This window comes from Dromiciops gliroides, chromosome 4 (genome assembly GCF_019393635.1).
Source record: "Dromiciops gliroides isolate mDroGli1 chromosome 4, mDroGli1.pri, whole genome shotgun sequence".
NCBI classification, from domain to species: Eukaryota; Metazoa; Chordata; class Mammalia; order Microbiotheria; family Microbiotheriidae; genus Dromiciops; species Dromiciops gliroides.
The window spans coordinates 382,369,169-382,396,202 of record NC_057864.1 but is presented as its reverse complement, the minus strand read 5'-3'; the positions used below and the strand labels follow the sequence as shown (position 1 = coordinate 382,396,202).

The window sequence follows — 27,034 nt, the reverse complement described above, 5'->3', positions numbered from 1 at the left end:
ACTAGTCTATAATGAATACACACACACACATATATACATATATGAATTCATCATTCCTTTTTAATCTTTAGTACTTTCCTGGGTTTCTTCCCATTCTTAGGCTATTTCCATTTGTCCACCCTTCCTTCATAGGTTTCTCATGATATCTACTTAGTCTTTACTAAAAAGTATTATTCCATGGCTGCTATTTCACAACTTTACTATCCTTCTGTACCTCTCTGCAGTTTTTGCCCTGTTTATCTACCTGCCTCTCCTTTAGGTTCTTCTTCCCATGGCTTTTGGGGTACTGCTGTTTCCTGGTTCTTACTGTACCTTCTCATTCTACTTTTTTTGGGGGGGGTGCAGTGAGGGTTAAGTAACTTGCCCAGGGTCACACAGCTAGTAAATGTCAAGTGTCTGAGGTCGGATTTGAACTCAGGTCCTCCTGAATCCAGGGCTGGTGCTTTATCCACTGCGCCACCTAACTGCCCCCCTTCTCATTCTACTTTGCAGAATCATTATCCATCTCCAGTCCTCTAATTCTGGGTATCTCAGAATGCTCTTTGTTGGGTTTTCCTTTCTTCTTTCTCTATATCCTCTCTCCCAATTTCATAAACTTCTATGAGTTCAATTATCGTCTCTGTGCAGAGGATTCTCATTTATATATCTAGCCCAAATCTTCCTCCTTAGCTACAGCCCATGTTGTCAGCTACCTACTAGCTATCTCTACCCAGTTTTACCATAGATATTTCAAATTCAGCATATTCAAAGAAAAAACCCATTTCCTCTCCTCTTTTTGTTGAAGGCATCATCATCAGTCTAATTTCAACAAGTGTTCACTGAGTCCCTACTGAGGTGCTAGGTGCTGGGCTCAAAAAACCAAAACCAAAACCAAAGCAATAGCTCACCCTAAGGAACTTACATTCTACTGTGAGGGAATTACATGTATGCACATAAATACAAATTTTATATAAAATAATTTTTGGGTGGGAGAAGAACTAACAATTGGGGGAATCAAGGGAAAGCCCAAATTCTTTATTGCTTCTTTTTTTTTTTTTTAAGTGAGGCAATTGGAGTTAAGTGACTTGCCCAGGGTCACACAGCTAGTAAGTGTTAAGTGTCTAAGGCTGGATTTGAACTCAGGTACTCCTGACTCCAGGGCCGGTGCTCTATCTACTGCGCCACCTAGCTGCCCCTCTTTATTGCTTCTAAAGTAAAATACCTTGACATTTAAAGACCCTCATCGACTGGCTCTAGCCTATTTCTCCAGATTGACTTCACATAAATTCCCTTTCTGTAGTCTGAGTTCACTTTTCTCTGAACTTGGCATTCTGTTTTCTTCTATGACTTTACACAAGTTATCTCCCATTCCTAGAAAGTATTTCCACCTCACTTTTACATCTAAGCATGTTTAGTGTCCTTAATTTACTTAAAATAATATTCTATTATATTTATGTTCTATAATTTATTGAGCCATTTGAGCTGCTAATATTTTTGTATGTAGTATCCGTTTCCTCTTTAATCATTTTGGAGTATAAGACAAGTAGAGATAGAGTTGAGGGAAAGGGTATTATGCACAATTTAGTGACTTTTGGAGTGTACAGCCCATTTTTCCAGAATGGCAATACTAATTCACAGCTCTACCAACAGTACATTAATGAGTTTTCCCATAGCCCCATCAAAACATGTCATTTTCCTTTTTTGTGTGTTCGCAATAAATTCTTTGTTTTACCGTTATTATAGAACTAGGACAAGATGGACACTTCAGACAGTCCTAAAAGCTACTGGTTAAACCTTCCTGTGTAAAACCTGTGCCACCTCTGGGGCACAGGCTGGAAAAAGGAAGCTCAGTTTATTGTCATCAGTCTCATCTCCTTTCAGACCTATTTGCCAAAAGAAGGGTAGGCGTGTGATGGCCACAGTTACTTGGGAGCAGGATGTGGGAAGAACATCAAGCATATTAATATTTCATTCCAGTATGGCACTTTTTTTTTTAAACAGTGGAAGCCCTGTTGTAAGCATGATTGTAAGCATGTTGAAACTTAATTGCTGTTTCATCTTGTTTTTGAAAGGCTTATTGTGATTTGGATGGGCAAAGGCATTTAAAAGGCTTTGGTACTTACAGCTAACAATTATATAGTACTTTAAAGTTTGCAAAGCACTTTACCAATATCATCTTATTTGATCCTCACATAATCCTAGGAGGTAGGTTCTATTACAGATCTTTTACAGATGAGGAAACCAAGGCTGACAAAGGTTAAATGACTTAACCAGGGTCACAAGCTAGCAGTGTTTGAGACAGGAATTAAACTTGCGTCCTCCTGGTCCAGTGCTCTATTCACTATACCATCTAGGTGCCATATAAATACCCAAAAAAGAAGATTAAGTATTTCAGAGGCAGAATGGACCCTGGATTATGAGTTTTTTCAGACTAGGTACCAAACACTGCTGATAGGAGTATATTTTGGAAAGATGGATATAATGCATTTATTTTATTTTAGAATTACTCTCTCAGCCTCAATTTCCTATAAAATGGGGATGATAGTAACCCCTAACTCATAGGATTGTTGTAAGGATCAAATGAGATATAATTTGTAAAGCACTTTGTAAACTTTAAAGTGCTATATAAATATTAGTTATTATTATTAATTCAAATTTGAATATTTCGTTGAAAATTTCCTTTTTGTTTATTTGTTTGTTTCATAGGCAAAAGAAGCCCTAGAAAATGGAGAAGTTCCTGTTGGATGCCTTATGGTCTATAACAATGAGGTTCTGGCAAAGGGGAGGAATGAAGTTAATCAAACGAAAAACGTATGTTGCCTGAAATACCTGTATCTTAAGCAGATAGAACTGATGGTGGTAAAGACAGTAAAGGAACATTTGTAGTTGTGGAAGAAGGTAGGGAGCATATGTAACCAGTTTTTTGAAAAGAAAAATCTCCACATATTGGTCCTTGTGCTTTAGTGACATTTTCATTTTGAGAGACCTTTTTTTTCTTTTAAATGCTATGTCCCAGTTAACATGAATAGTAAATAGTAAATCCCGTGGTCTCATGGATTCAAACTTGCACAATTTGAAGTTATAATTATATAAAAATATGGTAATAGTTCCAGCCTAATGGAAATATGCAGCACAAAATCCCGCTTTATGGGGTTCACATCTAACTCATTTGTATCATTTACATATGAATAGCATCCCAGCTGGGTCAGAACAGGAGTTTATCTTTCCTTCTTTTATTCCTGTAATTTCTATGGCTGCATGCATCCTCCACCACTAATCATGGTTCAGCTCTATAGTGACATCTGCAAGGATACAATTAGAAATGGCAATAGGGAAAGAGAGAGAAAAGGAAAAGAAAACCCCCATAAGCTACAATTGAGCCTGCTTTCTACCAGGGTCTTTTACCTTTCTTGCCTTCCTGGTGCGTAGTAGAATGTGACCCATCTTACAATGTCTATCCTACTCCACCATACATGAAGCAAGCACCTTTCTTAGGTAAGATCTATAGCCTCACTTCATCTCCAAAATGTTTCTAATTCCCACTTTCTTCTTCCCTTTTTTTTGTTAATATTATTAAAAATCAGAAAATCTCTAAAGGACTTTGTGCCCTTTAAGAGGTGATGGCAGTGGAAAGGGAGCTATCTCCATGCTGTATCCCAGCTGGAGACATCTCCCATAGTTCCTTTGCCTCTGAGCACTTGGAGCTCTTGTCCCTGCTTTTTAACATTCTCTCACCAGCTCTGTCACTGTCAGTGCCAGGTAAGTTGGGAGAGTTTTGAAGGAAGATTATGTCCTCACAGTGAGGCATCTTAAGGTATATTGTTCTAGGCATCCTAAGTAGGAATTCTGAATGCTATTCTCAATCACAGTTGAATCTGAAGCAGAGGGACACCAAAGCTCTGGTCTTTTCTTCAGGAATATTTTAAAGTTCTTTCTTTTATTAATAAAATCCCCCCCTCCCTCATGTCATTATACTTTTCTTGGATCAATTGTTCTTGACTCTAAGTCTATATCCTTTGACTTCTATAATATAATGCTCTAAGTTTTCCACTCCTTTATAGGGGTGGCTGCTGATCCTGACTGTGGTGCCTTGGTACTTGAACTCTTTCTTTCTGGCTGCTTCCAGTATTTTTTATTTGACCTGGAAGCTCTCAATTTTGGTTATGTTTTTCTTTTGAGTTTCCATCTTGGAGTTTCTTTTAGTTGATTAATGCATTCTATTTTCATTTTCTCTTTCTTCTTAGGACCCTTAGTACTAAGAGATCTAGGTAGTTTTCTTTTATGATTTCTTGAAATATGATATTTAGACCTTTTTTCATAATTGCTTTCAGGAAATCCTGTGAGCCAACTTTTTCCTCCTCTTTCTGTTTTCTAGGTCAGTTGTTTTTGCTACAGTATATCTTATATTTTCTGTTTTTTCAGTCTTTGGATTTTTTGGGGGGTGGGGCAGTGAGGGTTAAGTGACTTTCCCAGGGTCACACAGCTAGTATAAGAGGCTAAACTTAGAAAGCCCCACACAGCTTCACCGCCCCCCCCCAGGCCTTGTGCACCATGAATGGAAAACCCAGGCACGCCTCAGGGTTTCTCAGCCCAGCCCCTGGCTCTGGGCCTGTCCTGCACCAAGGCTCCCAGCTGGCCTCAGCACCTCCCCTGGGGGTGCCAGCAAATTAGCTTGGGGGGTGTGGGCGGCTGAAGGGTTTTAAAAAAGCAGTGGGAGTAGTGAGAAGGGGGTTGGTAGGAGGAGTGAAGGAGACACTACAGAGACACTATGGAGAAAGGAGACAGCTAGAGCGAAGGGGGGCAGCTGGCGGCTGATGGCTGATGATGAGGGGGAACCGTAGATGAGAGGAGAGCAACAGAGAGGGAGGAGACAAGAGAAAGCACAAGCGGTGAGCTAGAGAGGAGGAAGTAGTGAAGAAAAGTGTGGGTCAGTTGGTAGAAGGAAGAAAGGTAGATCAGGGGAGCAACAGAGTGACTGGAGGAAAAGCGGCTTGGGGGTGTAAGTGCAGGCGATGGTGGCAGTGGCCAGCCACACCCACAGGTGAAAGACAAGGGAGGAGATTTCATGGTGGAGGGAGAAAGTTAAATGCAGTCAGGTCATATATTTTTCTTTTCTTTATCCTTATTTCTAAGTTTGTTCCATATTAATAAACCCCATTTTTTGCTTTTATTGAAAAGAGGCTTTTTCTTATCAGTCTGGGAGAAGCAGTTGAGGAGGGGGCCGGCCTTTACAGACTGGCTTAGGCAGCTAATAGTCTACAGATAGACAGACAGCTAGCAGCTTTCAGATGCTGAGCTAGCTAATTTGAGTTATAGAAATTTTATAGATGGTGACCCTGGCAGGACTTATGGCCAGCTATAGAAAGTTACAAATTAGAAAGCCAGATAAAAGCTTTCAGATAGTCAGTTATAATTTTTTCACTAGTAAGTGTCAAGTGTCTGAGGCCAGATTTGAACTTAGGTCCTCCTGAATCCAGGGCTGGTGCTTTATCTACTGCGCCACATAGCTGCCCCCTTGATTTTGTTTTAATATTTCTTGTCCCAAGGAGTCACTGAATTCAATTTTGTTCATTCTGATTTTCAGGAATTTTGTTGCTTGGGCAAAATTCTATACTTCTTGTGCCAATCTTTTCCAATTCTTTCTTTGATAGCTCTCATTCCTCCCCCCCTCTCCCCCAGCCCATTTTTTTCCCTTTAGTACTCTCATTTTATTTACAAAAACATTTAAAACTCTTTATTAAAATTTTTGCTTTGTCTCTTCTAGGAATTCTAGTTGAAATTTGTGCCCAACCTGTGTTTTTCTTTAAGGCTTTGCTTGCAGATGTGTGGGAGTCACTTTCTTCTAGGTTTGTGTCTTGAGTACTTCTATTAGCATGATAGCTTTTGATGGTGGGATTTTAAAAATTTTGCTCATTCTTCCAGCCTGCTTTCTGATTTTGAACTTGATGTTAAAGTCAGGTTCTGTGTACTTTTGGAGAGAAGGTCTGGACTTGTCCTGTTGCTTCTTTCTTGGTATTGCATGTTATGTTATTCCAGGTTCTCAGGAATTTTTCAGATTGATAACCCACAGACTTTTAGTACTCCAAAATGGTCCAATCCAAGGCAAAATCTGATCACTATCCCTCTGGTCTGAAGTCTGCAAATTCCTGACCTAGGTTTGTGTCTGAGCAAAAGTAGACTGCTGCTGTGCTCATCCCCTATCTGGTTCTCCTGATCATTCCTTTGCAGGCTTCAGTTTAGGCTCAGATGCCTAGTCAAAAAAAGCAACAACTACTACTTGAATCTGAACAACTGACAATTCAGTCACCTTAACAAGCTCTTCTATGGATTGTAAACTGTGCAGCCATTAAACATCTATCAGATTTGTTAGTATTATTTCACCAGTGGCAGGCAGAGGGTACTTGTATTAGGTCCAAATTAACACAACAGCAAAGGGGTAAGTGACTCTCAGATAGGCTCCTGCTCTTCTGTCATGTCTGTATGTCCCAAATTTGTCATGACAAATCACTGGTGGACCATAGGGACTTTTTCTAGACCTTACACACACATCTGCCTGAGACTATTGGCCATAATTATCATCATCATGATAGCAGCTAGCATTTACATAGCACTTGGAAGTTTCCAAAGTGCTTTACATATTACTTCATTTGATCCTCACACCAACTCTGTGAGGTAGATGCTATTATCAATCCCATTTTACAGATGAATAAACTGAGGTTGATAGAGGTTAAATGACTTTGCCAAGGTCACATGCCTACCAGGTATCTAAAGGCAGCATTTGAACTCTTCCTAATTCTGAGTCCCACACTATATCCACTGTGAGCCATCTAGCTACCCAGCTGCAATATGGTGCTGCCTGATGTTTCTGGTGACATAAAGTAAGTAATTGGGATCTAAGTGAGGTTAGCCAATGGGTTGTTTCTTATAAACTCTACTACTAGCTCTCATGTTCCTATTATATTTTGCCATGACCCTGTCTTTAGTCCAGGGGTATGATGCCATTTTTGTCATGATAGAAATCCTTATTTCCTTCTTTGTGTTAGACCTCTCACTGTGACCAATCTTGCCTACATATTCCTGAGAGAAATTTCTTCACTATCAGGTCTTCCTTCTCACATCATATCTGATCAGGGTCCTCAGTTTCTTTTCTATTTCTGGACTATATTAGTCATGGACTTCCAGATAAACACACCTTTTCATACATATCACCCTGAGTACAAGGAGCAGCCAGACTATATAAACTAAACCCTCTAGCAATACCTTTTTTTTTTTTTTTTTAGTGAGGCAGTTGGGGTTAAGTGACTTGCCCAGGGTCACACAGCTAGTAAGTGTTAAGTGTCTGAGGCCAGTTTTGAACTCCGGTACTCCTGACTCCAGGGCCAGTGCTGTATCCACTAGCAATACCTTTGGTGCTTACCTTCTGTCTGTACAATCTTGATTACTGATCTCTGTAGAATTCCTTTTACTCTATTCATTTATCCAGAATATGCCTCTATATATAAACTAAGATTTCTACTCATAGTTTTTTCCTTGTCTTGATTTATACATAAGCATTCATCTGAGACTTTATTTTGCAGAATAGATGGCAGTCAGTATTGATAAGAGGGAGTTTCCTCATCAGTAGTTCCCTATACCAGTGAAATTATAAGTGTGGTCCCCTCAAAAATCTATATCCCAGAATTCTTATATTCAGTAATCAGGAAAAGTTGAAGTCTGGCCAGGGTGACTTGTATTGTATTCTATAAGTAAGCAAACTGTTGTAAGAGAAGGTATAGACCACTATTACATCCCGCATTTCATTGCCACTATTATGAATCCCCTGAGCATAGGGTATATAGCATAGCTTGTTTATCCTTTGTAATAGCCACATCAGCATCATTTTCTGGAAAAAAGGTCAGAAAGGATTTTATCACTTATTACAAGCTAGGTAGTGCAGTAGATAAAACATTGGTCTTGGAGGCAGGAGGACCTGAGTTCAAATCTCACCTCAGACACTAGCTGTGTGGACCATGGCAAGTCACTTAAGCCCAATTGCTTTAAATATCTGGGCCTATCTTCAGTCATCCTGATCTACATTTTGCCACTGGACCCAGATGGCTGTAGAGGAGAGAGTGAGTTTGGTGACCTTGCACAGCCCTCTGTCACTTAAATCCAATTCACTGCAAGTCATGACATTACTTCCCCCGATGTCATGGTCCTCTTTGAGAATGAAAGAAAAACAACAACAACAATAATTACAAGTGATGTCTTGTGTCCTACCAACTTGGATTCCCATCTTTACCCCTGTACCCCACTTACCACTGGTCTGATAGGCTCCCTTTGAACAAAGACTATACCATCTTAGTCTTCCCTTTTACTACTCCTAATTTTGGATGGGTAAAAAGAATATCTTATTCAGGATATCAGAGTCTAAGATCTGGAATGAACCTCAGAACCAGTGTTTCCAACCTATAACTGACCAAAAATCCCTTTTATAATATCTCCAACAAGTGGTCATTCTGTATTGGCTTGAAAAACTCCAATGAGGAATCCATAATCTCCTGATAGAGCCTATTCATTTCTTTCTTTCTTTCTTTTTGTTTGTTTTTGGTGAGGCAATTGGGGTTAAGTGACTTGCCCAGGGTCACACAGCTAGTAAGTGTAAAGTGTCTGAGGCCAGATTTGAACTCAGGTCCTCCTGAATCCAGGGCCAGTGCTCTATCCACTGCACCACCTAGCTGCCCCGAGCCTATTCATTTCTCTTTTGGATAGTTTAATTTTTAGGAATTTTTCTTCTGTGGAGCCAACTTCTCCAACTTCTGCTCATTCCTACTAGATTTTCCCTCTGCCTAGAATACACGCCCTTATCACTCACAAGGCCTACCTTCCTTTATAACAGCTCAAAACTTGTCTTGGGCTTTTCTTGGGTACTCACCCACACCTCCCAAGAAGTACCTTTCCCCATTTACACTATATATAACTTGTCTGTACATAGTCATTTGCATATTGTCTCCCATATTAGAGTGTGATCACCTTGTTTAACAAAATGGAAGTGCTTAATAAAAGCATGTTGACCAGCTGACTTCCTGTCTAGCAAGCAAAACAGGTCTCTTTTTTTCCCCTCCACGTGGTAATTCTTCAGATGTCTGAAGACAACTTTCATGTCCCATATAAACCTTTTCTTCTTCCTACTAAATGTCCTCTACTCCCCCAGTTTCTATAGCGGGTCTTCCAATAGTATGTTGCTTACACTTCTAACCGTTCTAACTGCCTTCCTTTGAACACATTCCAGTTTAAAATGTAGTGCCAGGAACTGAACATAGCACCCTATATGTAGCCAAACTCTTTCTTTGGGAAACCATGCCTCTCCAGGTATCCTAGAATTGCATCAGCTTTTTTGACTATAATATCACACTGATAACTCATTTTGAGTTTGCATTGCACTTAAACTCCCAGTTCATTTTCCATATGAACTGTTGTCTAGCTATGTCTCTTATTTTATATTTGTGAAGCTGATTTTTTGAACCCAAATATAGAACTTTTTCTTTATTCATATTGTAGCTTATTCACTTTGTCTCCCCTACCCTTTTTTTGTACCCTATCAATATCTTTTGGGATCTGAATATTGTCATTTATTGTAGTAAGTATTACAACAAGCTTTGTGTCATTTGCAAATTGCTTGATGTATGCCTTCATTTAAATCTTTGATAGAATAGCACAGAGGATAGTGGCTCTCCATTAAATTCCTCCTTCCAAGTTGACATAGACTCAGTACTCTTTGGGTCCAACCAGTTCCCATTCCTCCTAACTGTATTATCATATAACACATTGCTATCTTATCTACAAGTAGAGAAACATTGACAAACATTTTGCTGAAACCTAGGTATATGCCAGTTGTACTCCCCTGATTTAGTTTCCCTCTCAAAATTTTTTATACTATCTTAATCTCCTTGCCTCAAATTTTTCATGTGTAAATGAAGGGAATTGGACTAAATGATCACTGAGATGTTTTCCAATAATAAATTCTGTTATTCTGCAATTGTAAAACAAAATATTTTTTCATTACATGATTATAAAATATTGCTGGCAAATATAAATGCTATATATAATATCTATGAGTCACATTAAATCATGCTCTCAAGATGTTTATTGTACTAAATCTTTGACTTCATTTAGAAAATTTGTATTGTATATGAAGTCTTATCCCACAGATAGGTTAAATAATGATACTATTAAATTAAATATAGATTTGCCTAGAGTGAGGGGATCATGAAAATCTAAGAGCACATTTGAAACATGGGCATAAGCTTATGAAAATTTCAGAGTTCTCTTGAAATATTCAGAACCATTATTTTCAAATTCTCTCTTTTGAACTATATCTTTTCTATGTGGGTTTAATAGAAAGAAATTTTTCCCTTGAGTCCTTGGCTAAAAGTAAGTTTTAAATGTTCTCAACGTCCAGAAAAAAGAACTGTGGATTATGAATGCAGATTGAACCATACTGTTTCTACTTTTGGGCTGTTTTTTCCCTTCTTTTTTGAGGGTTTTCCCTTGTGCTCTGATTCTTCTTTCACAAGATGAGTAATGCAGAAATATGTTTAATGTGATTGTACATATATAATCTATACTGGACTGCTTTCCATCTTGGGGAGGAAGGGAGGGTGGGAGAAAAATTTGGACCAAAAAATCCTATAAAAACAAATGTTGAAAACTATCCTTATATGTAACTGGAAAATAATAAATTTTTTTTTTTTTGTGAGGTAATTGGGGTTAAGTGAGTTGCCCAGGGTCACACAGCTAGTAAGTGCTAAGTGTCTGAGGCCAGATTTGAACTCAGGTACTCCTGACTCCAGGGCCGGTGCTCTATCCACTGTGCCACCTAGCTGCCCCAATAAAATATTTTTTAAAAGTAGGTTCTGAATCAAGTGGACTTGCATGGAATTGAAGATTTTCTTTTTTTGTTAGGTCATGATTATATGTGTACATATACATATATTTCTGTGTATATACATATACATATATACAGACATATATGTATACACACATATGTAATAAGCTTATTATCAACTGGTCTAGAAGATTTGGATAACTTTGTTAATGATTTTGACAAAGGCAAGGAATTGTGGTTATAGAGTATAGGAATTATTAACAGGAAATTATTATAATGTGTTATGTTTTTGTTAACTTGAATACAAATAAGTAAAATAACCATAACTTCTCTAGTGAATGGAAACATCAAATAAATTTTTTTTCTATTCTAAGGCTACACGACATGCAGAGATGGTGGCAATCGATCAGGTCCTAGAGTGGTGTCATCGTTGTGGTAAAAATCCTACAGAAGTATTTGAACACACTGTGTTATATGTGACTGTGGAGCCATGTATAATGTGTGCTGCTGCCCTTCGCCTGATGAGTATCCTTTGATTTTGCTAGGTTATGCCTTTGTCTCTTTCATGCGACTACAAAAGCATCTGAATGTTCCCTTTCACTATATACAAAAATTCAAAATAAGTCACGAAGCATTCTTATTACAAAAGACCATATCATTTTACCAAAAAAAATTGGGGGGTTCTTATAAATAAAATTTGACTCTTTGTTTATAAATCAATTAACTACTTAAAGAAACTGGAAGCAGAAAAAAATGTTAGGGTTAGCTAAACTTTAGGGAGCCAGTGCCATCTAATAGTAAATCACAAATGAAAATAAAGCATCAATAACATAATTTAAGTCAATATGAAAACATAAGACTTAAAAACAATTTTCACAAACTTATTTATTGCATACTTATTCAATGAACTTTCCAAAAAATAGTGAGCATGAAAGTTGATTAGAAAGAAACTAAACTTTTAAATTAAAAAAATTTAAATTAAAAATTTCTTAATTTTACATATTTTTGTTTGTCCATTTTGCCATACACACATAATTGCAGCATTTTATTTTAATTACCTACACAGGTATGTGAGAAAGACATATAGTCCCCAATTTATAAATAATGAACCTTTGTCAGATTAGAATTATAAAATATCACAAGGGGAAGGAACTTTGAATATCATCTATTTTAAAGAGAATGAAACAAATCCAGATGTGTTGAATGATTTTTCCAAGGGTCATCACAGCTTCTTAGAAGTAAAGCTATGACTAGAATCCAGGTTTCTTTGATGGAATTATTTAATTATATAATAGGTTCATTTTAATATATTATAAATTATCCTCATTAGAACCTGAATCCATGATCTTTGACTTCAGATCCTATATTTGAACAACTAGGTATCTTCATTTTTCATGCCAACTGTTATTATAAACACTTTGAGGGTACAAAAAACAAAAAACACTTTGAGGGAAAGAAATATATCATTGCTCTCTGTATCTCTAGCCTTTGGCCTGCGACTCAAAGATTCACAGACTTTCCAAGTTGTAAGACACTTCAAAGACTATCGAGTCTAGCACATAACTAAATGGTATTCCCCTGTTCAAGCTGCCTGATGAACTGTAATCCAACCTTCATTTAATGATCTTGACTGAGGGTGAACCCACTACCTCTTGAGAACCTACTATCTACTTCTATTTTTTGGATAGCTTTGTTAGAAAAATTTTCCGTAATCAAGCCTAAACTGTCTCTCTTCAACTTCTATACATAGTACTTAGTCCTATGTTTAGGCTCCAAACAGAACAAGTCTAATCCTTTCCCATCATAGTCTTTAAACTGGTCATTCAAGCAATTGAATCCGTTTATTTCTAACCCACATTTCTCCATTTCCCTCTACAAAATTAGCATGACAGACTTTTAAAATCGAGCTATAGTATGACTACGGAATTCTCCTGAAGTACCTATCATTCCAGTAACTATTTTTTTTTTTTTTGGTGAGGCAATTGGGGTTAAGTGACTTGCCCAGGGTCACACAGCTAGTAAGTGTTAAGTGTCTGAGGCCGGACCCGAACTCAGGTACTCCTGAATCCAGGGTCGGTGCTTTATCCACTGTGCCATCTAGCTGCCCCCATTCCAGTAACTATTAAAAAGAAAAAATGAAGCTAGTCTAAGGTGACCTATTTTTTTTTTATGAAGCCATGCTGTCTGTTGGTGATCACTTTCTTTTCTAAATGAACAAAAACCATTCCAGTAATGATATGTTCTAGAAATTTATCAGGAATTGAAGTTACATTCACAAGCCTTTTGTTTTTAGACTCTTTTCTCTCTCTTTTTCTCTCTCTCTCTTTGTGTGGTATCACTCTTATTCACAAAATCTTTCAAAGACGAGTGAACCTGGTTTAACAATCATATCTAGGGCGGCTAGGTGGCCCAGTGGATTAAGCACCGGCCCTGGATTCAGGAGTACCTGAGTTCAAATCCAGCCTCAGACACTTGACACTTACTAGATGTGTGACCCTGGGCAAGTCACTTACCCTCCATTGTCCCGCCAAAAAACAAAAAAGCAAAAAACAATCATATCTACTGGATATTTTAAGTATTTGGGGATGTAGTTAATCCAGGCCTGCTGACATATGCCCTTCCCACTTATCTTTTGTTCTATCTTCCCAGTCTCAAAGTCACTCTACATGACAGAGAAAACAAACAAAATTATATTTTCTCTATTGTCTATTATCATTGTCCCATTCTTCTAGGACAGTGGACCAATCTTAATTGATCTTGTTCTTGACAGAAAAAAAAAAAAGAAAGAAAAAAGCCTTCCATAGCTGTCTTCTAGCACTTCTGACACTATTTTTATAGAACTGTGCCACTCTTTTGTATTCATTCTCCATTCCTTGACCTTGCTTTCATCTTCTATATTTGTCTTTATACATGAATTCCCTATTCACCCACATTGACTACTTTACACTTTGCCTACTTTTCTTCCTTGTTGCAATTTCTCCTGTTTGATTCTTGAGAATTTCATTTTTAAGAGATTCTGATTGCTCTTGGGCATACTTTCTCTATAGAATTTTGGAACATGAGATTCTACCTCACCTTTCTTTGAACCCTTTGAAATCTGTTCTCACAAAATATAGGATATATATTAGATTACACATGACTCCTCTTCTAGTATCTGAACTCTAAGGTGAGCTGCTTCTTATTCTCTCAAAGTTCACATCATTTCTACTTCAGCAATTATTTTTTCTTTGATGACTAGCATCAGGTCCAGAATAATAGTGTTCTTCATTGATTTCTGTTTTTGAATAACATAAGTGATGAGTCCAGCATGTATGAGCTGGCCTGCTTTTGGTAGAGGAATAGTTCCAGCAGATTTCCAGATAATTGGAGTCACCATCATTACTAATTCATGACTCCATGCCAGGCTTATGATTTGTTTGGTGAACTCCTCGTCTTTTTTACCTTTTCTGGGTGGTCTGTGATATACTCTCATAATAGTATTGCTTTCTATTTTTCCCTTGTTGATCTTAATTACAATGTTTTCTATCATATCTCCCCAGCACCCTTTCTGGTTCTTGGATTTCTTCAAGAGTATATTTTCTAAACTTAGAATGTTATTCTGTTCACCTTTCCCCTTTATCTATTTTCTTCTTTCTCAACAAGATATACCTTTATATAGCTAAGATCCAGACATGAGTCTCATACCTCTAAGTCTCAGTGGTCTTTCTGAGTTCAAATATACCTTTTTGCTCTAGGAGCTTTAGTCTATTAAAAAAATAAACCACAATTTCTGCATTTGTGTATAATTATTTGAAGCCTTGGGTTTTCATTACTGACTCCCTCCCTGAATTTTGACTCCTGTGAATTGCTGGACCTCTCTACTGTTATTTTTCTTTCTATATTGTAACTACTATTCCCTGTGGCATCTGCTCTGACAAATATATTCAGGCAATTCCCACCCCCACCCCCATTTAAATTTTTTTTTTTTATGGGGCAATGGGGTTAAGTGACTTGCCCAGGGTCACACAGCCAGTAAGTGTCAAGTGTCTGAGGCCGGATTTGAACTCAGGAACTCCTGAATCCAGGGCCGGTGCTTTATCCACTGCGCCACCTAGCCGCCCCCATTTAAATTTTTTTAAAATTTTTTTTCAAAATAAATGTAAAGATATTTTTTTAGTTCCAAATTTTTCTCCTACCCTCTGTTCCTCCCCCCCCAAGCCAGCAAGCAATCTGTTATAGGTTATACATGTACAATCATGTTAAACATATTTCCATGTTAGTCATGTTGTGAAAGATGAATCAGAACAAAAGGGAAAAACCAGGAGAAAGAAAAAACAAAACAAGTGAAAATAGTATGCTTCTCTCTGCATTCAGACTCCATGGTTATTTTTCTGGATGTGGATTGCATTTTCCATCATGAGTCTTTTGGAATTGACTTGGATCATTGCATTGCTGAGAAGAGCTAAGTCCATCATAGTTGATCATTACATGCTGTTGCTGTTACTATGTACAATGTGCTCCTGGTTCTGCTTACTTTACTCAGCATGAGTTCATGTAAGTATTTCCAGGTTTTTCTTAAATCCACTTGCACGTCATTTCTTATAGCACAACTATTCCCCAGTTGATGGGTATCCCCTCAATTTCCAATTCTTTGCCACTACAAAAACAGCTGCTATAAATATTTTTGTACATGTGGGTCCTTTTCCCTTTTTTATGATCTCTTTGGGATATAGACCTAGTAATGGTATTGCTGGGTCAAAGGGTATACACAGTTTTATAGCCTTTTCGACATGTTTCCAAATGACTCTCCAGAATGGTTGGATCAGTTCACAGCTTCACCAATAGTGCATTAGTGTTCCAATTTTCCCACATCTTCTCCAACATTTATCATTTTCCTTTTTTGTCATATTAGCCAATTGGATAGGTGTAAGGTGGTACCTCAGAGTAGTTTTAATTTGCACTTCTCGAATTAGTAGTGATTAAGAACATTTTTTATATGGCTGTAGATAGCTTTAATTTCTTCATCTGAAACCTGCCTGTTCATATCCTTTGACCATTTCTCAACATATATATATATATATATGTTGTTACACCTTTTAAAATGCATGCTATTTCAGAAAAAGAGATGATTATTCCTCTTTTTTTAGGTGTGGTCTAGAATTTTAGGTCCTATTCCCAGATATCATCTTGTTAACCTGACGTTTACTTTGCAAAGCTCCTTTTCTCTTCTGAAGTCTCTTATCTTCAAATTATAGCAGCAATGAAAACTCCACTCATTCTTCTATGGTCTTTGGTTTCTTTCCTAGGACTTTGTAATCCTTAGCCATTTTTTTTTTGAGGTTTCTTCTCATAGGATAATTTGATCCCATATGAATTATTGGAAATTGTTACTGACCATCAGGTTTCATTAATCTGGGGCTATTCTCCATCACATCCTGGATACATGTCCTGGAAAGAGAGCAGCCATCACTGTTATTATTATCTTGATGAGAGATAACTGCTTCAATATCCCTCAGCACAGAGCCAGTTCATTACTTGTTCCTCTGATTCTCATTAGATGACCCCTTTCCAGGTGCCACCTCTAAGTCCATGCTTTAATTACCTGGAGTACAAAAGCCTTCTCCATGACAAGAGCCTCCAGTTATTCAATATTCCATGTTGTTGGAGTATGTTAAAATTTCATGTTATCCAACTTTAAGTGGGCCCTCACTATAGCAAGGCAGCCCTTTTATGCTCCTTAATTGATTTCCTAGATCAATCCATACAGAACTATTCCAAACTTCTTCCCTCCTCCAGCCTCTCACATGTTCTTATTCCCCCTAATCTTTCAACTAAGAATCTTGCTTCTTACTTTACAGGGGAAATTAGAGTTATTGGCATGTGTTTACTATTGCTCTGTTTTCTCTCCATCTCAGAATCCCTTCACACCAGAAGTAAATATAGAGTATCTCATGGCAAACCCCACTGACCTGGAAAATAGATCAAGGAGGGAAAAAATAAAAAACCAGTGAATTCTCTAAATACTGTGACAGAAAAAAAGCATAGATATCAAATTTTAAGAAATTTTAAAACTGATCATATCTCTTAAAATTGGAAGGCATATTGGAAATAGAAAGTGACCTGAAAGATATCTCAAAATAAAAACTCTTAGGAACATTACAGCCCTTATGGAACTTCCAGGTCAAAGAAAAAAATACTGCAAGCTTCCAGAAAGAAAGAATTCAAGTATCAAGGAGCCACAGTCAAGCAACAACTACCATGAAGAAACAGAGAATTTAGAAGGCAAAGCTTATAGGCTTACAGCCAAGAATAACTGACCCAGGAAAACTAAATATAATCACGGTGTGGGGAAAGGGGAATGTAGGGGAGAGAAAGGAACTTTAACGAAATAGAGAACTTCCAAGTTTTTTTGACAAAGACTAGAGTTGCATAGAAATTCTGAAGTTCAAACATAGGAGTCAAGAGAAACCTATAAAGGTAAACACAATCATAAAGGATTAAGCAAAGATAAACAGCTTCCATTCTAATATGGGAAGATAATACATGTGATGCCTCTGAACGCTGTCATCATAAGGGATCCTAGAGAGAGTAATTAGAAGGCTGACAAATGACTCTGTTATATCTTGGTTTTAGAAGAAAGGAAGGAGAGAGGAAGAGGAACATTTTGGGAGGGAAGGTTAGGGAAAATTATTTTATATAATTGAGTTGTGCCAGTAGAAGTTTATACAGACAAGGAGAAGGAGGTAAGGGAAATGGCTGATTCTTGAACTTCACTCTCCTCTGAGCTGGTGGAAGGAGAAAACACACAGAGCTAGGTCTAGAAATCCATTTCATTTAACAGGGAAGTAGGAGAGAATGGAAAGAAAGAAGAAGGAGTAATTAGAGGTAGGGTAGATTAAGGGAAGGATTGATGTGAAGCAAAACAAACTCTAACCCACTGTGTGAAAAATATTTATAGCTCTTTTGGAGATGGCAAAGAATTGGAATCTGAAGGGATATCCTTCATTTGGGGAATGGCTGAACAAGATATAAATGTGATAGAATGCTCTAGTGCCATTAGAAATGATGAAGAGAATAGTTTCAGATAAACCTGGGAAGATTTGTATGAACTGTTGCACAGTGAAGTTAATAGACCCAGGAGAACAACTGATACAATGACCACAGTATCATAAAGACTTTGAAAGACTTAGTTACTCTGATTAGTATAGAGCCCAATCATGATTCCAGACATGTTGAAACATGTTATCCACCTCCTAATAGAGAGAGGAAAGATTCAGTGTGCAGAATGAGACATATACACAGGGTTTCTGTATCTGTCAAAGGAAAGAAATGATTTGAGGGGCCCAGAAGAGAAATGTAGGCTTCTTTATTCCTTTAGTACTTGGTTTAAACCATGTTAATTTGTGCTTGTTTGTATTTTACTAAGTATTTTAGAGTCCTTTTTCATTTGTATGGGCTCTATGAGGTGCTTATGTGCAACATGCCTCCTGTCTCCACATTATTGATATTCTCACGGCTTATAGGTATTACATAGGCACAATATGCCCCAAGCAGCCCCACTCAAATAACGTTTCCTCCATGAAGCTTTCCCTGATCCCTTTTGTTGGTAAAAACAAAACCAAAAAACTTTCCCCCAAAGAGCTTATGTTACTTTTCTCTCTCTAATGCATTTATCATAAATTATAGTTATCTGTTTCTTCCTATTAGGTTGTGTAATCGGGGAGGATAGTGTCTTTTCTAAACTTTTTCTCTATCCCAGAGCCCTACAGAGGTCTGTACATATAGGTGCTGAGTAAATATTGGATTTAATTCAATTAGACTGAATTGACCCACTGGAGGTTGAGACATATTTTGACTTCATTCTGTTTAAGACCTTAATTCTTTCACACAAATCCCACTTGTTGTATATGGTTGCCAGAATGAAAGATTTGGAGGTTGTGGCTCTGTTCTGGATATTGCCTCTGCAGACTTACCAAATACTGGAACACCCTTCAAGGTAAAACAAAAAAGGGATGGTATCTTACTCTTATTTGAAGTGTTACTTTTCTTTATGTTTGGTGGTTGTAAATAGTTACACTCTTTGTGGTGGGGAGATTCCAGTCATGAACTGACAGAAAAAGAACATGACTTTATCTGATCTAGCTCTTACCCTTGCCTTTGGGCAGAACTACACAGAAGTCATTTCTGATAAGCAGATATATAACTTATTCTTTACAGAGAAGGAGATTTTACAACCTTCTTTGGTAATTCAACATAATTTCTACCCCTTGTGTATGTCGGAGTTCTTCATTTTTATAAAGGCTGTTGTTTACAGAGTTTATATGTCAGTAAGTATTGTCAAATCTGCAATCTATAGTTCTTAACGTATCAAATTCACATGTGGCTTAATCTACATTAATGAAAATTTGTGGTGGATATAGCTTATCCTTGTTCAATTTAAATTATGTGTGTTCTATTTCCATATCCTGATGATATTTCACAGAAATAATCACTGTGCTTCTAAGTTAGGTTTCATATTTCTCAGTCTTTTAAAAAAATTTTTAATCATAAAAGTATTTTATTATTTTCCAGTTACATGTAAAGATAGTTTTCAACATTAGTTTTCAAAAGATTTTCAGTCCCCAATTTTTTCCCTTCCTCCCTTCCTTCCCCCCTCCCCAAGACAGAAAGCAATCTGATATAGGTTATATATGTGCAATCACATTAAACATATTTCTCCATTAGTCACATTGTGAAAGAAGAATCAAAACAAAAGGGAAAATCCTCAAAAAAGTAAAAAGAAAAACAAAAGTAGAAGCAGTATGGTTAAATCTGCATTCAGAATCCACAGTTATTTTTTCTGGATGTAGAGAACATTTTTCATCATGAGTTCTTTGGAATTGTCTTGGATCATTGCATTGTTGAGGAGAGCTAAGTCTATCACAGTTGATCATCACACAATGTTGCTGTTACTGTGCACAATGTTCTCCTGGTTCTGGTCATTTTACTCAGCATCAGTCCACTTAAGTCTTTTCAGGTTTTTCTGAAATCTGCTTGCTTATCATTTCTTACAGCACAATAGTATTCCATTACATTCATATACCACAACTTGTTCAGGAGTTCCCCAATTGATGGGCATTCCCTCGATTTCCAATTCTTTGCCACCACAAAGAGAGGTGCTATAAATATTTTTGTACATGTAAGTCCTTCTCTCTCTCTCTCTCTCTCTCTCTCTCTCTCTCTCTCTCTCTCTCTCTCTCTTTTTGGTGAGGCAATTGGGGTTAAGTGACTTGCCCAGGGTCACACAGCTAGTAAGTGTCAAGGGTCTGAGGCCAGATTTGAACTCAGGTCCTCCTGAATCCAGAGCTGGTGCTCTATCCACTGAGCCACCTAGGTACCCCGCCCCCTCCCTTTCTCTTTTTTATGATCTCTTTGGGATACAGACCTAGTAGTGGTATTATTGGGTCCAAGGGTATCAGTCCTTTTCTAATTGAAGTTTCCTCCTGGCTAAACCATATCAATTTCTTTAACTTTTACTCCACCATTCTTATTTCTAATTTTTTTTTATCTATCTTCATGAATAAGTTAAAAAACAAAACAAAATTAATAACAAACCTTCACACTCTCCTAATTCTTACTCACCCTTCCTATATGAATCTGATGACAGTGAGGATAAGGGCTTAATACAGTGTAATAAAAATTCTATAGATCAGAATTTAAATTTTAATTGAAATTCTTTTTTGTTAAATCACATTTCTTTCAGAATTCCGCCTGTGAGTAACAACAACATTGTGTGTTGATCAACTGTGATAGACTTGACTTTTCTCAGTAATACAGTGGTCCAAGATAGTTCCAAAGGACCCATGATGGAAAATGCTCTCCAAATCCAGAAAAAAGAACTGTGGAATCTAGATGCAGATTGAATCATACTATTTCCACTTTTTTGTTTTTCTTTTTTTGAGGTTTTTCCCTTTTGCTCTTATTCTTCTTTCACGGAATGATTCATACAGAAATATGTTTAATGTGACTGTACATATATAACCTATATCAGATTGCTTGCTGTCTTAGGGAGAGGGGAGGGAGAAAAATTTGAAACTAGAAATCTTATAAAAACAAATGTTGAAAACTATTTCTACATGTAATGAGAAAATAATAAAATACTTTTATGATAAAAAAAGAGAATTCAGCCTGTGAGCTCATGCTAATTTTCATGACTTCATTGACCAGATTGTTTTCTTCCCCATGTTTTATAGAATGTGTTTAGACCTGGTTATGGTTATTTTTAATAAAGGTCTAACTTATGATGGGCATTATGGTAGGTTTACTTCAAAGTTCTACAAAGTTGTACTTCTTTAAAAATCTATAGTTGTGATATGAAGGATTTAAACCTTGGATAAATCCTGTAAAGGAAAAGTTTTGAGATGCGAGTTGAATGTAGGACTCCATCACGAGAGATTGCTTTTCTAAGCTGAAGCTAGCAATCAATTGGAAGGGGGGCAATGGACTTTCCTATTAATCTTTGATTATGTATATAAAAGAATAGAGAGTTGAGAACTATCTTTACATGTAAGTTGAGAACTATCTTTACATGTAACGGAAAAAATAAAATATCTCAAAAAAAAAAAGAATAGAATAGATGATTATTTGTATAAGTCCTTCTGAAAATAAATTGTTGTGCACCGGCCCTGGAGTCAGAAGGACCCAAGTTCAAATCTGACCTCAGAGACTTGACACTTACTACCTGTGTGACCCTGGGCAAGTCACTTAACCCCAATTGCCTAACCAAAAAAAAAAAAAAAGAAAAGAAAAGAAAAGAAATTGTTGTGAAATGTTGTGAAATGAAGAAAAGCAAATCATGAAACTTTATTTAAACTTCATTTAAAATGTTACTAAAGGTTTGTTTTTCCCCCATTTCCCTCCCTGTCACTTCTATTTATATTTCTCTTTAAGAACATTATAAAATTTTCTAAGAGTATTCTGTGCAGTTGGCTTATTATCCCTCTCATTTATAAGAGGTCAAGTATATCACTCAAAGTTCCTGAAAAGACAAAGGAAGAATTCTTGGATGTTGAATATGGGTGGAACCTCTCTTGAACATGTGTATGTACCTGTATGCACGTGTGCATATATGCTTACATTGTATTTGTATTTTTTTTAGTTTGCCTGAAAAAGAGAGTTCAGTTGTAGCATACATTTATGGCCATATTGGCTTTACAACAAGATTTGGAATTCAAATATCTAAAATCTGAGGTGTCCAGAAATTCTGATAACACACTCTTTCCCCTGGCTTCTGGGTAGTAAGAGACCAACAAGACTCCTGGGAAATCTGGCTTTGCTCCTTCTTTTCTGGATTTTTAGGTATATTCCTGCCCTTAGCGTGATGACTGTGTCATAGGCTCCAGAATAAAGAGAATGTGAGAAATAACCTGTCAAATTTAAAATTCATTTCATATAAATTACTTGTTGATCCACCCTTTGAAGAAGAATATGATTAATATTAATATTATACAGCTGGCACAGTTGCCATCATTAATATTGCTTTGTGCAGAATGCATGTTTTACAACTTAATAGGACCATCCTGCAACTATAATGGCTACATGAAGGAAGCATTTTTATGCTTTAGACATAGAAATCATTCATAACATGAACATATAATGTTTAATTCCCTTAAAACCAAGAAGGCATTAGTAGTCTGACCCTCTGGGCATAGAAGGGACAAGAGACTCTCACCAGCTCCTCCCTCTATTTTCCTTTGCTATTGTCATATAGGAAAGTGTGCATAAATTTTCTTTTATTTGAGAAGTACCATATGTTGTAAAACTTGAGTTTGTTCCTGACCTCACCCCCAAAGCAGATGTTCTTTGAGGATGACACAGCCTTGGGTAGAGTGGTTTACTGTATGGTGATGGCCATATTTTGAAAGGGAACGTTTCCTACTTTGCCCCCAGTCTCTCCTGAATAACTGCTTTGAGTATAAAACTTGTCTTATCAGCTACTGCTTTCTTATTTACATGTGTGTTCATACATATGCATGAGCACAAGAAATGACCTAGGGGAGATGGGAGCAAGAAAGGAGGGGCAGTGCCCATAATTTCTTCCATGCTCAGCTTAACTAGAAAGGGATATTGATTAAGTTCTATGCACCATTCCGCTTTAGTTTGGGAAGAAAAGAGTAGTACAATCTGGGGGGAAACCAAGTAAGAAAGAAGGAACAAAATCAAATTCCTTTTTTCCACTTAAAAAAAAAAAAAACATGAGGCAGCTAGGTGGTGCAGTGGATAAAGCACCGGCCCTGGATTCAGGAGTACCTGAATTCAAATCCGGCCTCAGACACTTAACACTTACTATCTGTGTGACCCTGGGCAAGTCACTTAACCCCAATTGCCTCACTTAAAAAAAACAAAAAAACAACAAAAAAACGCCAAAACAAAAAAACAATGGCACAATTATTCTCCAAGTTACCCTGGTCAAAAAATCTTAAGGTCATTTTTGCCTCCCTCTTCAGTTATAGGATCATAGATTCATAGATTCCCTTCACCCAGTCATTTACCAATGCCTGCCAGTTTGTTCCTCAGATATGTATCTCACCTATGACCTCTGTTCCCACAGTTTTCACTCTAGTTCAGGCCCTAATTAGATCCCACTTGGATTATTTTCTGGCTTCCCTAACATCAAGTTTTTGTCCCTTCAGTCCGTTTTGTATAATGTGGCCAGGATGGTCTTCCTTAAAATACATTTTCATCATGTCACTTTCCTGCTCAAAAAAAACTGCAATGGCTCCATCCACCTTTACATTTGGAGCCATCATAGCTCATCACAGTGGGAGTGCAGATCCACTAAGAAATAGAGTAAATAATTCCACATTTGGCATTTCTATCCCTTTCTGAATAGCCCAGGTCAACCCATTAAGCCCTCTTTCCATATCAAATTCAAACACCTGTCTGGTATTCAGGATTCTCTTTAACCAGCTATTTTATTTCCTATTGCTTTCCAGCACACCCCCTCTTCTTCAGTCAGGCTGGTCTCCTTACTGTCCTCCCCCACCAATTCCCCCCCCACCAAAAAAAAAAGACAAAACAAAACAAAAACAACCTAACCATTTTTCTCTCCTTGCCTTTGCTAATGCTGGTCTCCTCATCTGGAATAGCCTCCCATACCTTTTCAAATCATATCCATTCTTTGAGGACCAGCTCAAGTCTCACCTCTTCTATAAAGCTTTTCTCAACTACTCTAGCCACCATTTCCTTTCCCAGATTATAAGTTCTTTTTGCACTTCCGAGTCTTCCGAGTCTTCCGTTGAGTGCCATACAGTATGGGACTTAATTATTCATTGATTACTTCATATGTGTTAGTGTCTTCCCAACTAAATTGTCTGGATACATAGTAGACAATATACAATTGTTAATTGATTGATGAATTAAGCTGAAGCAACCTTGATACTATTTTGGAAAAGAAGGAAAATGTAAAAAAAGAGTTTTATTTCAGCATTTACATTTCTAGTAACCCCAGATGAGAACTGTATTGTTATATTTGAAATAACTTGCAGAATTCTTTGGTAGATAATTTTTTTTCTGGCTTCCAACAAAAGATGTTTTTGTAATCTTGAATTCTCACTTTTCTCATTTCAACAGTGCATTCCTGGATATCAAGCTGAGGAAGCAGTGGAAATGTTAAAGACCTTCTACAAACAAGAAAATCCAAATGGTCAGTTTTCCTGTAATATACAGAGCATGCATTGAAGCAAGTCAACATAAGAAATTTTGACATTGGTATACTTATTCATTTTTCTCTTTCTTCTCTAACATTTTTGTAGCACCCAAATCAAAAGTCCGGAAGAAGGAATGTCACAAATGTTGAACTTCATCTGACGGAAGACCAATCCTTAATAGTGACTTTGACAAAATTCTTGGAATGGAAGCATTTAACATGACTTAATTACCTATCTGTGATCCATCCATACCAGCTAATCTAATGTTCCTCACACATAACTCTCTGTCAATTGCAGTAGCTGTCCTCTCTTCCTGGAATAATCTCCCTCCTTACCTCTGCCTCTCAGAATACTTGGTTACCTCAAGATTCAGTTTAGGGGCAGCCAGATGGTGCAGTGGATAGAGCACCAACCCTGGAGTCAGGAGGACCTGAGTTCAAATCTGGCCTCTGACACTTGATGCTTACTAGCTGTGTGACCCTGGGCAAGTCACTTAACTCCCATTGCCTCACAAAAAAAAAAGATTCAATTCAGATCCCATCTACCGTAGGAGGCCTTCCAGGTTCACCCAGCTAGAAATGCCTTTAACATCTTAACAAAGGTTACCTTGTAATTACTGTGTATGTGTCTTATTTATAAATATATATGCACATAATACACATTAGAATATGAGCTTCTTGGGGGAAGGGACTGTTTTGCTTTTCTTTTGTATATCTAACATTTAGCATAGTGCCTGGCACAGAGTAGATGGTCAATAGAAACTGAAATAGATTTAAGAAGAATAAGGCGAGGCTAGTTGGCAGCACAAAGCAAGGTAACAAAAGATTAGTGAACATATTAGTGAATTGAATAAATTAATATAGTGGTGAGGGGGCAAACTGGTAAAACTGATATGAGATTGAGACAAGACCAAAGGGAAGGTGGGTATAGCCATGGCTATGGAGTTGCTGAAACAAAGTAAAGGACATTAAATAAGGTTGTCTGTAAAAACTTTTAACCAGGTGCTTATTGCAAGACTTAAAGCACCTGCCCTGGATTCAAGAGGACCTGAGTTCAGGTCAGGCCTCAGGCACTTGACACTTACTAGCTGTGTGACCCTGGGCAAGTCACTTAACCCTCATTACCCCACAAAAAACAAATAAACAAAAAAAAAAGAAAGAAAACAAAACAAGGCTGAAAATCGTGATAATTGAGAGTAGGGGAAATTGTGTAGTAACTTGCATTGAGTGTGAAATACTTGCATTTCTGCCACAAATGAGTATCTGTTATCTGTGTTTCAAGTGAGGCTGATCTCCCTTCTAAAGGATAATATGAAGAGACTTAAAGAACACCTCTTTACATTCCAGGTTCTTAGGGAGAATGAAGAATTCCTAAAAGAAACAGAATTAAGGTTTCAGTGTTGAAGAAAGGGATTCCTTGTCAGGATGGTATAGAATGAATGTTACACAGAGAAGAGAAATTAAAAAGGATGTCTGTGCAATGAATGCTTAACACAGATCTGATGCTCTTTCTGAAGAGGAACAAGTTCTCATTCCTCCCAAGAGTAATAAAGTAGAGCCACAAAAGGTATCAGGTATGAGAGCATTTAATAAGAGGCAAAGGAAAAAGAGAAAAGTAGTGGTAGCTGCTGATTTCCCTGCCCATGGTATAGAATCATCTATTTGCTGACCTGATAACAATGATAGTGAGATCTGTTATCTTTCTGGGGCATGTATCCCAAGATATAATAGAAAACCTTCCCAAACTTAAAATGGATAACAGCTGTTCTCTTCTAGTCATTTATACGGGTACAGATGACACTTCCATGCAGACTTCCATACAGAATCTCAAAAGTATTGCCAAGGTTATAAAGTGTTGGGCAAGAAACTAAAAGCTATGATGCTTCAGGGGTGCAGAACAGAAGATTTAATCTGTGAGGGGAACAGCTGGTTTAAAAGAGTGTTATTTGACAATGGGATTTGGATTTATGAATCATGGCTTACAATGTGGCATTGACAGATTTCTACAAACCTTTTTTTTCCCCCGGGGCAATGAGGGTTAAGTGACTTGCCCAGGGTCACACAGCTAGTAAGTGTCAAGTGTCTGAGGGCAGATTTGAACTCAGATCCTCCTGAATCCAGGGCCAGTGCTTTATCTACTCAGACACCTAGCTGCTCCTGGTGTTGACAGATTTCTTTTTGTGTGTGTGTGTGTGTGTGTGTGTTGACAGATTTCTAATGAGAGGTGGAGTACATCTATCAAAGATTGGTAAGAATGTATTTGCCAGTTGTCTTGAACATCTAATCAAATGTGCTTTAAACTAATAAGAATGGGGAAGGGGGCAGCTAGGTGGTGCAGTGGATAAAGCACCAACCCTGGATTCAGGAGTTCCTGAGTTCAAATTTGACTTCAGACACTTGATACTTACTAGCTGTGTGACCCTGGGCAAGTCATTTAACCCTCATTGCCCTGCAAAAAAAAAAAAAAAGAATGGGGAAGGGATAAGATAGCTTAGATAGGATCCCCTCATTCAGATACCACA

At 37.4% G+C, this 27,034-nt stretch overlaps 1 protein-coding gene across 1 annotated transcript in view; it reads left to right on the top strand.

The window, feature by feature from the left end:
* The window catches only part of ADAT2 (adenosine deaminase tRNA specific 2), a 39,496-nt gene extending 12,937 nt beyond the window's left edge, over positions 1 to 26,559 (top strand). Inside the window, 5 exon segments of the mRNA XM_044002080.1 lie at positions 2,686 to 2,790; positions 11,221 to 11,371; positions 18,715 to 18,821; positions 24,437 to 24,509; positions 24,619 to 26,559. Coding sequence (XP_043858015.1) covers positions 2,686 to 2,790; positions 11,221 to 11,371; positions 18,715 to 18,821; positions 24,437 to 24,509; positions 24,619 to 24,662 — 480 coding nt within the window. The 3' untranslated portion in view covers positions 24,663 to 26,559.
* Positions 26,560 to 27,034: the final 475 nt, after the last annotated feature.